Below are 14,856 nucleotides of genomic sequence, written 5' to 3'. Positions count from 1 at the left end.
GTAATGGTAATGTATAGGGTTTAATCGAACCATATTTAAACAATTGGGGCTAAATCGATATATAGAAGAGTATGATTGAAGGGATTAAAGAAAGTTGGGGTGAAATTTAAGGATTGATAAAACAGGAGAGGGGTAACCTATAATTCGTAGGGGTAGGATCGGAATAATAAACAATTGGTTTCAATTAAGGGTAATTACCCTAGTTTCTTTTGAAACAATTTACAGATGCTTGCCTCCTCTCTTCGCCGCTCTCCACCTCACTGAACGCCGTTTGTAGCTCTCCATCAGTCTAACTTAGTTCGTGTCTTTCTCCCTCTCTCTTTAGTTAAGCAGCTTTCTCTCATTCAAAACCAGAACTTCGTCTCGGAGCTTCTTAGCGTTTCTGCAGAACATAAAGATGTCGCTGGAAAACTTAGGGCAATCATCTCTCTGCGGCCGCCATGATTGGTATAGACGTAAGGTTTTGGGCCAGAGCTCCACCTTCCCTCAGGCCTTTTTCTACTTTGTACCTTTTTGCTTCTAAGTATTTGTAGAATTTGATTCATTACCTACTGAATTTTCTGCTTAATATTTGATCTCATGGACTTTCGGTTCTTGGTTCTTCTGTCTTAATTTCTTAGTTTTTAATTTTATTATAATTCCCTTTTGTGTATTTTTTTTTACTAAATTAGTTTATGCAATTTGCTAGAAAATAATTGATTATTTTCCCTTCGTTCTTCAAATTGTGGTTGATGCTCAGGCACTTGAAGAGCCGCTTGCTCACTTGGGAAAGGGGAAATAGGTGTATGAATGGGGTTTGAATGTAAGTTTGAGATGTTTTTTTAACAACATGTGTTGATTCAGGTTAAAGTTCTGAAATCTCTGAGACATGTTCAACTAGAAGATGTTGTTGTCAGGGCAGTACAAAGGTGGGGAAGATGAAGATGATATTCCATATCCTCCTTATATTGAGAATCCACATGTGTCCAAAAATAGCTTGACTCCAACTTTTGCAGCAGCAACACTCTTCATTAATAATGCTTGTGGGATGGAGTCCGGTTACTGATGATAGCAGAGAAGGCATTGCAGTTCAAGAGGTGCGTAAATTTTGTTTACAAAATGATTTTCTTAGTTTTCCAATTTATACTGATTCAAATGGATGAAATGAGATCCAACAAAATGATACTTGCAGTGTTGTTTGCAAATGTGGAAGGCAACATCTCAATCGAACGGTACTCATAAATCTCATTCACTTTTTTTCTGGATGATTCAGTGATTAAAAATTGCATTGGATCTTCATTTCTTCTTGTTTTTGTTCAACTTTTCCTTTTGGAATCATAGATAGATATCTTGATTATGAATACCCTTTATGATTAGATGAGATAGATCTAACTTGATTAGTAATACTAATTATTAGATGAATTTGGGATTCTTACACAGGACATAATCATAATATTTCAATTAATGTGATTGCATGCGGGTGTTGTCTTGTTCAAGTCATAGGAGTCAACCATATGTTTCCTATATGAATTAGAGAAGAACCAAAATCTAAATGGATAGGTTTTAATTGGAAACTGCAAAAAGGGCAGTTCCCTCGCCTTATGTCTGTACTGAAGCTAGACCAAGCTACATGACTGATTTTGTTGTTCGCATAGGGCATATCCTGTGCGAGTGGCAATACATTGGCTTATAGTAACCTCAAAGGCACGGCTTCCTTTAGCATCGAAGAGTGATGTAATTGTGTTAACATTTCACATATTCATAATAGAATGTTATAGCATTTGATGGGGCTGAAGTTGATTATTTCATTTAATTTCAGATTGTTGTATAGGCAATTTCCTGCTGGTCATTTTAAATTGAATCTCCAAAAGATCCATTGATGCAAATCTATTAGGTCTGTGGCATCAAAATTACCAATATCATCTAAACTTGTGATTTTAAATTCTTTCAGGCCTGGTATGATTATATGAGTATCATATATTTGTATTTGAACAAATTTCAGTGAGTTTCACATAAACTTTGGGATTTAGGTGTTTCTCATTGATTATTTTTTATTTGCATTTTTTATTTTTTCCACTATATGTGAACCCCTTTTAATTGGTCATTTTGATGAATAAATATTTGAAAATAGATTATAGGAATAAGGTACCAAAATAGGCCTAAGGTTTTTGGGAAAGTACCAATTTAGGCTCCACGTTCAAAATAGCACCAATATAGCATCAATTTAGGAACTACTAACAGAACGTGACACATCATCCGTTAAGTCTGCCAAATCAGCACCACGTCACATAAGGTACCAAAATAGGCCTAAGGTTTGTAGAAAGTATCAATTTAGGTCTCACGTATAAAATAACACCAATATAGGCTTAGTGTTTACAAAATAATACGAATTTAAGCTTAATCCAATTTAAGCTAAACGCCACAATTAATCATATTATATTTTTTCCTCTCTTCACATTTTTGTGGCTGCATTTACATTATTTTAAATTTATGTAAAGTTAATAGGGAAAGAATATAATATGATTAATTGTGACGTTTAGCTTAAATTGGATATATTTTGTAAACGTTAAGCTTAAATTCGTATTATTTTATAAACGTTAAGTCTATATTGGTACTATTATGTAAGTGAGGCCTAAATTGATGTTATGTTGTAAATGTTAAGCCTAAATTGATATTATGTTGTAAACGTTAAATTTATATTGATGCTATTTTGAACGTGGGACCTAAATTGGTATTTTTTCAAAAACCTTAGACTTATTTTAGTACCTTTTCCCTAGATTATAGAAAGAATATTAAATGTTTAATTGGTCATGTTTAGCAACAGGAAAAAAGAATATTAAATCCCTCAAACCATTTGGTCTTGTTTTCAATTAGTCTCCCATAATTGGTCATGCGATGAGCCTACCCTTATTCACAATCACGAGATAATTTTGTTTTGTGCTTTTCCTTTATAAAAAGATCTTATGGCTGTGGTGTTAGTGGTCCCTCATCATCATTAATCTTTATAAGAAAATTTCATCTTAATTTTGCTTATAAGTTGCGAAACAATATTATATATATATATATATAGGAATGTATGAGTAATAAATAAATTACTATTAGCAGCACCATCAGAGAGACCAGATACATATTTGCTAATTTCTTTGATTATATATAGGAATGCATGAAAAATATTTTTGATTCCTAATTTGTTCGGGTTATTCTTGTTACAATCGCCTTGAACTTTTGAACTTCTTCTATTGATATATTTGCTTTTTTTAGGCAAAGATGGAACAAATGCTTTCCTAGTTGATCAAGTGCTATTCGGTGATTCATCCCGTTCATGGGTTCTTGGTAGGGATGCCAAATATGTGTTGAAAAAGGACCAAGAACTGAAAGCTCCACCTGAATTGGTGAATGAATTAAAAATAAGCCTAAGGGAGGAAGTGAGACAAGAAGTGGAAGAAAATTTGAAGAAAAAGATGGAGGCAGAAATGCACAAAAAGATGGAGGGAGAAGTGAACAAAATGTTGGATACAAAGATGACTTTGATGATGAAACAATTGGCACGATACAATCCAAGTTTAAATATTGATGTTGACTCGATCGCATCTTTGTTAGCTGATTCTCTCTCCTGCAAATGACGTATCGAATGAGCCAAGCACTAAGGGAAATATATTATATAACTTGTACATCATTATAATATAATTTCATAATGAGAATTTTCAATTGGCATGAGTTATACGTCAATTCTTGTACAGGATGATGATGATGGGGAAGATAACGAGTGATATTAACGAAAGATGGTCCTGATTTCTTAGAATTTGAAAACTATGTATTGGACATATATTATGATACTCTATCTTATTTTATAAGAGATTCTGTATGTATGATTTGGATCATTGTTTAGAAGTATATTTATTATATTTCATATTATACTTTTCGAAATTAGGCAAAATTTGTATTTATTATAGGTCTAAATTATTCAAAAGAATGCAACAAAAAAGATGCAGATTTCAACTGTTGCAAAAATTAATTATAAATGTTGTAAAATGCTACCAAATATGTAGCAAATTCCAGTTAAAATAGTTGCAAAAGTTAATAAATATGTTGCGGAAACCAATTAAATTGTTGCAATTTCAACTAATTATGTTGCAAATTTGAACTAAAATTGTTGCAAATAATAAAATTTGTTGCATACGAAGCAAAATTCGTGTTGCAAAAACTATTAAAATTGTTGCAAAATTAAATAACTTAGTTGCATTTGATTTAGTGCAACAATGATAACATGTTGCATTATTTTATAAATTTGTTGCTTTAATAAAAAATTTGTTGCAACTAATTAAAAAATGTCCAACAATTGTTAATTGTTGCTATTCTTTAGAAATGTTGCATTAGTAAATAATGCTACAGGAGCATCCGCAACAATTGAAAATTTGTTGCGTTAGGCCTATTTTTGGCCTATTGCAACTCAAAAATGGGTCTAAGCCAACAATTTCACTTGGTTGCATTAGGGGTTTTATGGTGTAGTGGCACCCGAACCTCTCTTACGGGAATTCAAATCAGAATGTGCTCCGACCTCCTAGCGGATTTGTTCAAGAGCATAGAGAGCAGGGGCTTGGCATGCCCTCATACCAACAGCAAAATCAAGGGCCAATGCAACACCCTAAGGAATCTGACAAAGTGATCACTCTTCTGAAAGAGATCTCAGCTAGGCTTGCCAACAACGAAGCCTTCTGCAAGGACTTGAGCAATCAGGTGGCTCAGATTAATAGGGACAGGCAGGAAAGGCCATAGGGTTCTCTCCCGAGCACAACGGAGAAGAACCCAAAGATCCTGAGAAAGGATTGAGTAAGGGGGAGAAATCGGGTTCTCCTCGGTTTTTTTCAAAGTTTGAACAATTTGATTCTGCGTTTTCTTTTCCTCTTATTTTTATTTTGCTTTTATTTTCTTTTATTGAATATTAAATTTTAATCTCGTTTGGTTATTTGCACTGTCAAACTTTGTTCCCCCGCACTCCAAAAAAAAAATATTTCGCCCAACCCGGGCAAGTTAGGCACTGCCCAGCTCGCCGGGCTGGTCGGTCCAGTCAGCCGGCTCGGCCGACACGGGCTGTTCGGGATTTTTAAAATCCCGAACTAAAAAAAAAAGAGAGAAAAAGAAAGAAAAATAAATTAAAGAAAAAGAAAAGAGTAAGAAAAGAAAAAAAGGGGGGTGACTCATCATCCCCTTCCCCACCTTCTTCTTCCCTTCTCTCTTCTTTCTTTTTATTCTATTTTTCCATTCTCCCCTTCTCCTTCCCCTTTTTGCTTCTTCAAAAACCTAACCCTCCAAATTCACCATTCTAACCCGAATTCAAGATATAAGGTATGAATCTTTACATATTTTTTATTTCTAACATGTTTATATGCTTAGATTTTAGCTTAGTGAGATAATTTTTGAGGTTTGAGAAAAACCTAAGTTTTGGGTTTTTCTTTCTTCTCTCAAATTAATCTCTTGTTTGCTTTCAAATACTTGATTTCCTTGAAATTTATGTTGACATAATGATTAATTTATGATTTGAGTGTGATTTATATTCTCAATTTGTGGATATTTGGAGAAATTGCTCAATTTGGGCAAAATCCCCATTTTAGCTCAAAGTTCAACTATTCAAATTATAGTTAGAAACTTGTCAATAGAGTTGTGAATTGCATTCTTCTTATGTTTTAGTCATTGGGTATCTCCAATTTCACATGAATTTGAGAATTTCGGGTAAAACACTTAGGGACCAAATACTTATGGTTTAGTCCCTAAGTGCCTAAAGCTATGTTTTTGCCTATAAATGGTTTATTTGGGGGTTTATGTTGAAACTTGTAAATATGTTCTAACTCTCCCATTTTTGGTCTATTCCTCAGGGGGTCGGAAGGGCAAAGCTAAGGTCGTCGTCGAGAACGAAGCCGATTCTGAGGTTGAATTCGACGAAAGCCTCCAAGATAAGTATGATCCACCCTTTGGTCTTATTGATGAGCATGAGGGAGTATTATACGATAGGTTTTCCAAGCAAGACCTTGCCACACATGTAGTTGTCGATCAAACTTACTTGTCGAGTATAGGGTTAAAGAAGGATTTCAATGAAATCCTCAAATTCCACGGCTGGTATAGACTAGCCACCACACACACTCCAGTTTATCACAACTTCACCATAGAGTTCTTAACCACTTGGAAAAAAGAGCTACCATTGGGCGGTGGTAAACACTCTTTTAGGCTAAACGGTAAACCCTACCGCCTCGATGGCACCACACTAGCAGCCCTAATGGGATTTTATAACGACCCAGAGGCAATCTCAGACTTTGAGAAGCCTATGACAAAAGATATTGCCTGGGAACAACTGACAGACATATCAGAATTTAACTCCCAGACTGCTAGTCCAGTCGCTCTCCTAGACCCACTTCTCAATCTTGTTCACAAATTTGTGGCCCACAACTTATTGGGCAAAAACGAGAGCAATAAAGTCTCAAAGACGGAATTGCTCATACTGTGGTGCGTGGCCAACCACAAACACATGGACAATGTTAAGACCATATTTGAAGGCTTCTCGAGCCAAACGAGTAGAAAACGCAGTTCCCTAGGTCTTGTGCACTTACTCACCAACTCACTTGAGAGCCAATTCAAAAATTTAGATAATCCCGAAACTGCTATTTACCCTACTCTGCTCAACTCCAAGTTTTTGGGGAAATCTACTTTTCAAGAAGTCTTAAACAGGAATCCAACTGGAGGGGCAAGCTCTAGCGGAGGGGGAAGAAAAAGAACACGAGTTCCACGACAGCAAAGGGATGAAGAACCTGAGGAGGAAGAACCTGCGACGGCAGGAGATCAAAGGGAACACCAAGCGTCGGGGACGGAGGCCCAGTTCCAAGCCATCAACACTATGATGGCAGAAATACGAGATCTCAACCTACGGACCTTTAACATTGTTCAGCAAATGGATCAACGGTTCACCAACTTTGAGCAGAACATGGACCGAAGGCTTTCGGGTCTTGAGTACGTAGCGGCAGACTACTGCGAGCGCTACAACATGCCTTGGCCATACCCCCCGGCCGATCAGTAAGTTGTCTTCTCCACCCTAACTCTTTACATTTGCACTTCATGATTTATAATGCAATGTTGGAACTTATTGCATGTTTTAGTGTGAGGAGGAGGGGTAGACAAACTTATAAAAATTTGTATAATTTTTAAAAATTTTGTTGCGTCGTGTCTGGTTTAGTTTAGCGTTTTTAGGTTTTGTTTACGTTTTTGCATGTGTAGGACCTAAAATCGTGAACCTCCTTCGAATCTAAACGTTGTTATTTGTCTTTGAGGGCTGAAAACCGAATCTAAAATTGCATGACAACTAGTTTAGGTGTAGGACACAACCATTGTATCTGTAAAAGCATGAGCTACAGTTTGCATTTAGACCCTACTTTTGAAGAAATGCTAAAATCACTACTTAGGTAGATAACTTAAGAATTGAAGGCATGTGATATTAAACTTGAGTTTGGGGAAAACTAGTAAACACAAAATTCAAACCCAAAGAATTGTGAGCTGAATTTGAGCCTAAGAGCGAACATCAAAAAGCTCTTTTTCTTGACATTTTTGTGTGAATGCTTTGACTTGTGGAAGATTACAGATTTTGCACCTAATACTGTGTTGAACCTACATGCAATGATTTGAGATGATAAACGATGAATCAGCCTCCTTAGAATTAACCTTTTCCTTACCTTATTTTTTTTTCTTTTTCATTCACTCTAGGAAGCCCCTTTGAGCCGAAATTTTTGTAGTTTGTAGATTTTTCTTTCGTTCTAACCCGTTTTTGCGAACCACATCTTGGTTCGCTGCTTAAACCTTTGTTTTTGCAAAGCTCGAATTGAGCATTTGTTTTTCTCTAGCGCTTTATCTTTGTTTATGGCATTATAGTAGCAAGTCAAAAAGTTAAGAAGTGAATGAGCATCACTATCCCAAAAGAAAACCAGAAAAAAAAGAAAGAGAAAAGAAAAGAAAAGAGACGAACAAAAGGGAAGAACTTCATTCCCCAGTTCCTAAAAATAAAAACGTCTCAAGAAAACATCTCAAAAAGAAATAAAAAATAAGGGATGAATAAAAAGCTCAGTCACTTCGTATTTGCTAAAGCCATTTTAACCTTGTTTTTGTAGCGCTAGAACTTCTAACCTTTGTTGTACCTTTGACCCTCTAACCACATTACAACCCCAATTACAGGCTGTTTTTGATATCATCGGAGTCATGTAGCATAGTAGAGGAACTCGGATGAACGTGCCAAATCAGCGTAATCCTAAGCAAGAACATAAGCCGAGAGTAAACACCTTAGCCACCAAAATTGTGTGAATGAGTGAACTACCTATGGTGAGGTGTTCTACTTAGCAATCCCCTTAAACTCGTTTAATTGAACATGTGTCCATTTGCTTAAAACTATGACCCATGATAATTGAAATGCGGCTTTTGGATATCGTGTCTCTACTTTGTATTTCCGAATGCATGTAATTATAGATGTTCGAAGTTATGTCAAGCACCCAGTCAAACCGGGAGGTTTTCTAGCTTGCTTGTGGTGGCGGGTTTAGTTTTTTAGTTTACTTGGGGACAAGTAAAGTTTTAAGTGCGAGGAGGTTTGATAGGGGTCAAAAACCCCTATCTTTAGGTACGGTTTTAGGACGGTTTTTAGAGTAATTTGGTTAATAAGCGAGCAATTCTCGCATTTAAATGCTTTTGTGTGAGTTAGTTAGAAATTGGAAACGTTCTATTTACTTTTCATCGTTTAGGCTCGTTTTGTGATCAATTTAGGCAAATACGGCCGAAATAACATGCATATTAGAATTCCGTTATCTTTTGAAGCTAATTGGTCCGTCAAAAGTCGCACCAAACGAAGCGTTTGCTCAAAATAAGCGATTGACAGATCAATTTGGCCTTTGGACTAATGTTTTTCGGAGTTTTTATGCGTGTGTAGGTGTGAAGACGGACGAAAAAGGGTGCGGAACTCATCGAGCATGGATCGAGCACGTTTCAGGCGAAAACGCTCGGCGAGCAGGGCCCCACGGGCCATTTCTACTCGTCGAGCAGGCCCCTGGTGGCCTGCTCGGCGCGAGCAGCCCTGCTCGGCGAGCAACCCTGCGGGAATTGGTCAAAAAGACCAATTCCACCCCCACGAAGCCACGTTCGGCCCCACGTCTTCCTACACCAACTAGGACACAAAAATAGGTCAAAACGAGGCCCGAGACACGTCTATAAATAGGAATTTTCAATTGTAAATTAGATATCTTTCATTTTTGTAAATTGTTTTAGCTTTCCCCTTGTAATTCCTCTCCATATCCTCCATCTTCCTCAACCTCCATTGAAGCTGCTTCAAAGCTTTTCCTCGAGGAATTATCAAGGTCCGTCCTTAAGATCAAGCCGCCGGCTGCAGAGTAAACAGGTTCCCTGAAAGGGATTTTTGTATCTCCTTTTATCTTTCCATGTTTGTACTCTTTGATACAGTTGCCGAACTTGTCTTATTGTATCTTGTGACAATCATCTCGCCTTTAATAATAATTTAGCTCTTGTTTTGTTCTATGATTATTTGTCTAATCTATGTCTTACGCTTTATTCAATTGGTTTAACTCATTCAAAAGCCCCAAAATCTAGTAGGCACATATTGCAAGCTGAATCTGACCTAGTCAGAGCCTAGGAGATTGACGACCTCTTAGTTGATTAAGCGCCAATTTACTGAGCTTTAGACCTAGTTTCGGCCTTAGGGAATCACGCGCTAGGAACCTCAGGAGGGTAAGTAGGGTTAATCGCCTTGAATACAAGTGACTCAGTTTAGGTTTTTATTCAATAGACTTGATAATCTATCTTAATTATTATCGTTCATTGCATGTTCCTTTGAATAGTTTCATTAATGAAAGATCAATTAGGGGTAGAGTAACTTAGTTAGGAATAGAATAACTTAGCTAGAAGTAGATAACTTAGTTAGAATTAGATAACTTAGCTAGGATTAGCGTAATTGAACCTAGGAGTAGATTAATCAAAAGAACCAAACTCAAAACCCCCTAAGCCTAGATAACATCCGAGACCGAGTAGCTTGATACTTGCAGAAATAAATCCTGTTGATGATAACCTGAACTCAAACCAGAAATTTATTACTTGATAACGATGGGGTACATTTATCCCTCAGATCGGATTCGCGAGAATCCGCATCATGGTGGAGGTTCAATTGATTGGTAAGCCTATGGTAACTACATTCTATGATTTTGACTTGAGTGAATCCTCTAAAATGAATTATAAGCCTAAACACATAGAGTGATCACGTGAGGGTATTGTTGCTTCTAGTTTCTTGTTTTAAACATTACGTGCAGTGTTGTTGAGACGTTTTTGGGAGTTAGAAGTATTCCAAAATTTGAAAGATTCTTGATTTGGATGATTGGTAGTCAATGTCTTTATAACGCTTAGGGGAATTAGGAACGAATGACAAGACAACCTAAGAGTATGCGGAGCTAATTCCATGATCTGGTATGCTTGAGGGCAAGCACTGGGCAAGTGTGAAGTGTTTGATAAGTGCATAATTCGACAATAAATAATCCCGCTTTTGTGCTTTATAATTGTCATGTTTTGTTATTTTGCGGGTTTTATTGTTTGTTTTTGGTATTTTCATCTCTACAGGCCAATGATGACTAAAGGGAGATAAATTAGGCTTAAATTGGGCCGAGCTGATGGCGGGTCGTGATCCGAAGCTAATTGGGCAAATATTGGTCTGAGTCAGAGTTAGTCTTGCACAAGACTAAGGCAGTTACGGGCTGACAGTTTCCTGCTTCGAATAGGATTGCTTTCCTGATTCGGATTGGACGATTTGAGAACAAGATTTTCAGCTAAAGCACGAATTTGTAGGAGACAAATGAGGAGGCAATTAATTTAAAATTTGAAGAAGGATTCTAAAGCTCATTGAAGGGATTTAGTTCCTTATTTTGAGGAGTCGTAATAGACTTAAGAACGACAGATTTTCCAAGTTCAGGACATCAATTTTTACATTTTATTTTTCCAGTAGAAAAACATATACGCTCCATGGCTATTCGGAGCTAACTTCTTTATTTTGGTTAATGGATAATTCAATGGAGATTCTCTTCGTTATCGTGAGACTGTCGTGTTACCTTTTTCTCAATTTATTAATCTGTTTATTTGTTCATCATGTTTAGAGAATTATTCTCAATTGATTGTTCGTTCGATGAATGATAATTGCAGGTTGTTTGTCGAATCGAATAATTATAAGACTGGTTTGCTTTATTAGAGTTTCACCTAAGATAACCAAACAAGCAGTTGTTGGCTTTTTAAATCAAGCTAGCTTCATGTTTGGAAGGACGGACTCAAGTTGGACAAACCTGAGTTTGTATTCCACATGACATTAATACAAATCTAGTTGGGTTTATCTGAGCCAAGTGAACGGATAAGTTAGTCTAAAATCGCTGACGCTGAGAGACGATTAACTAAGATCAAGTTCTTCTAATTTTTAAGTTGTCAATAAATTTAATCTTAGGAGTTGAGATAGGGTTGTTTATTGATTAGGAACAAGTTATTTGTCGTGCTTAACTAGTTCACTATTAAGGAAGAACACGTCAACTGACCCGGCGAATGCATGAGACTATAATTTTATCCGTCAATGATCGTTAACGTATGAATTATCATGCGATTCCCCTTGACTGAATTCATCCAAATATCATTCACAAACCGTCATTAATTCTTGCTTTGTTTTGTTATGGTCTTTACCTATTGCCTTTAATTTAATAAGCTTCACTATTTTAAACCCCCATTTAATAATTTTGTTAGGTCATCAGAAGTTTTAAATCAATATTATTCCTTTGGGTTCGACCTCTACTTGCTCTATTACAATTTATTCGTTTAGGGAAGTTGGGATTATTTTTGGTGGATTCGGCACTCATCAATCACATATGCCAAGCAACGCATTCATATGTGTCAGACCAAATATGTTAACGATATCCTTGAGTGGGTCAAGATGCTTGACTCCATACCAACTCTGAAGGAAATTAGGGCTAAGGTAAAGCAGCGGAAATATAAAATTTTTAGCCTATTTCCTTTTAACCATAGAATCTGTTAATCGTTATTTCATATAAAGAGGGATAAGAAGGAATACCTTTCGATGAACAATCTACCGTTGTTAAAGTAGCGGCCACAATTCTTCTCCGAGGTTCCAACCGCAAAGTAGAATACGGTGAGGTTAAGATAAAATCAACCCTTATGAGATGCAACCAAAATAGATTGCCTCTAATTAACCAACACAAGATCAAGGAGAAAGAGGGATGAAAAAGATTAATCAATCGATGGAATTCCGTATGAATTCTTGTCCACGAACTTGGGGAATAGAATTCTTTTCTCTCTCTCTCTAAGCAATTTCGAAAATCACAAGTGGGGAGGCTTAGAGCTTGGTCGAAATTCACTATAGGGAGGGGTGTATATATTAGCTTGTATCTAAACCCTAGTTAGATAGGAATAGGTTACTTAATAGGAATCCAATTCGAAAAAGGATTCCTAATTATTATCTCACTATATATCTAATATATTTAGGATAATAATAAATAACCTAATTGGATAATAGTAGGAGAATATTAATCTAATTAAAACTCCTAGTAAAATTATCTCTTAATTAATTTAATTCATAATCCTAATCAAATTAGGATTAATGGAATAAAATCAATCCCTTACTAATACATACAAATTTCGGCCCCCTCCTTGTATTTGGGCCTTACTGGGCTCAATTGGGCTTCCATCTATTAATCATATCCATCTTTCTTTTGGTTCCAAGTCTTATGTGTGATCCATTAGGTCCTTACTACTTCTGGCCGTATGCAACCTATTAAATTAATTTCTTCAAGAATTATATTTAATCCTTTGCATAACGGAATGATGTACAAAGTATGTTATTGGCAATTCTGTAATCATTCCCCAAGAGTCCGTTAAGAAGACAGGTTGATTCTGTCGTTAACCCTTCCGTATTAGTTACGGTATAATACGATCCTTTATCAACTACATCCTTGAACTGAATCTTATGACTATGGGTGATGTCAAGTCACATATAGCGAGACGTTCGTTTTACTTGTATAGGCCGAGTAAACTCAAAAAGATAGGTTAAGTGAAATCTGTATTTCTACTCTTAAGCTATCACCTTGTAAGGGTTTAGAGTCAAGTCTTCCACAAGCGATCCTTGGATGTATCTCCCATTAATCGGGAGTGATAAATGCTCAATCCAATGTATAACTACCCTGAAAATTACTTCCTGTGACACCCAACCTTTTCAGTTCACACCCCAGAGTCATCTCTGTTAAGGATCATGGGACCACAGGATCAAAGTCTCACATTCAGTAATTCAGGATGACCAATTAACATTCCTTTGAGTCTGAGGATTAGTTATACCTATTAATACCAATGAGATGAACAGTTGACAAGGATGAATCTACCCATCCTGTTATCTCAAATCGGATCCCCAATCCCAATGAACAACGTTTCATCGGATCTATGTAACTGTCTAGATATCTGTATATATGAAGCTTGTGAGATCAGCTTTCTGTCGGACAGAAGACATTGTTACATACAAGTCTCAACAGTGATATATCAATCCTAAACATATCACTTGACTTGGGGTGGTTTTAAGTTTATTAGTTTATTATAAAGTTTTGTCTCACTTCATGCTTGTATAAACACTTTATAATCACTTTAAACAAACTTATGGATTTCCTTTTATTAGACTTTATTTAGTGCTTAAAAAGGATTGCCTTTATATAGTTATAAAACATATATCTCATTAAAACAAATGATATAAAGAACAATTCATTTACAATAAGTTTGTATCCTGCAACAATTGACTATAGGACACAAAACCCCAACATACTCCCACTTGGACTAAAACCAATTGTTTCTAAAACTTATCCCAGTAGAAGTTAAATGACGATCATGTACTTTCTGGGTTAAAGGCTTTGTCAACGGATCTGCAACGTTGTCCTTTGTAGGTACTCTTTCTATTCTCACATCTCCTATAGCCACAATCTCTCTTATGTGGTATCGCTTTAGGTAATGCTTAGATGCATTATGAGACCGTGGTTCCTTTGCTTGCGCAATGGCTCCATTGCTATCATAGTACAGAGTAATGGGATTGACAATGTCAGGCACCACACCTAGTTCTGTAATGAACTTTCTAATCCAAACTGCTTCCTTTGCTGCTTCCGCAGCAGCGATGTACTCTGACTCGGTCGTAGAGAAAGCTACGCTTCCCTATTTGGAACTTTTCCAACTGACCGCGTCCCCATTTAGGATAAACAGGTATCCTGATTGGGATTTAAAATCATTCTCATCTGTGAGATGACTAGCGTCTGAAAATCCTTGTATTTTCAGATCTCCTTCTTCGTACACTAGAAACATATCTTTAGTTCTTCTCAAGTACTTAAGAATGTTCTTGACGGCAATCCAATGCTCGTCTCCCAGATTCCCTTGGTAACGACTCGTTACAGATAACGCGAACGCTACGTCGGGTCTAGTGCATAGCATAGCATACATAATCGAACCGATCGCGCTGGCGTACAGGACTACAGCCATGCGTCGTTTGTCATCATCAGTTTTAGGACATTGATGATTGTTTAACTTTACTCCATGTACCATGGGTAAGTTACCTCGTTTCGATTCAAGCATGCTAAACCAATTTAACACCTTTTCAATGTATGTAGCCTGTGAAAGACCAAGCAGTCTACGTGATCTATCCCTGTAGATCTTTATACCAAGTATATAGGCTGCTTCACCGAGGTCTTTCATTGAGAAGTTACCATATAACCATATTTTCACTGACTGTAATAGAGCAATGTCATTTCCCATTAACAGTATATCATCCATATATAG

At 36.6% G+C, this 14,856-nt stretch overlaps 1 protein-coding gene across 6 annotated transcripts; it reads left to right on the top strand.

Annotated features, from left to right (window-relative positions):
• Positions 1-230: 230 nt before the first annotated feature.
• Positions 231-3,872, top strand: LOC136231389 (uncharacterized). 6 transcript variants are annotated; one of them, XM_066020746.1, is made up of 5 exons: positions 231-455; positions 844-908; positions 996-1,076; positions 1,172-1,211; positions 3,241-3,871. In XM_066020746.1, exons 3-5 carry the CDS (start codon positions 1,017-1,019, stop codon positions 3,600-3,602), a joined length of 462 nt encoding a protein of 153 aa, XP_065876818.1. In that variant the 5' UTR covers positions 231-455; positions 844-908; positions 996-1,016; the 3' UTR covers positions 3,603-3,871. The 6 variants fall into 6 exon arrangements, 5 of the variants coding, with proteins under 5 accessions (XP_065876818.1, XP_065876817.1, XP_065876814.1 ...); XM_066020745.1 differs by adding an exon at positions 740-802 and having other exon boundaries at positions 902-1,076; positions 3,241-3,870; XM_066020742.1 differs by having other exon boundaries at positions 844-1,076; positions 3,241-3,870.
• Positions 3,873-14,856: the final 10,984 nt, after the last annotated feature.

Source organism: Euphorbia lathyris, chromosome 5 (assembly GCF_963576675.1).
Source record: "Euphorbia lathyris chromosome 5, ddEupLath1.1, whole genome shotgun sequence".
In the NCBI taxonomy this organism is placed as follows: Eukaryota; Viridiplantae; Streptophyta; class Magnoliopsida; order Malpighiales; family Euphorbiaceae; genus Euphorbia; species Euphorbia lathyris.
Note: the sequence above shows the minus strand (reverse complement) of the source record. Positions and strands in the feature narration are given on the sequence as shown.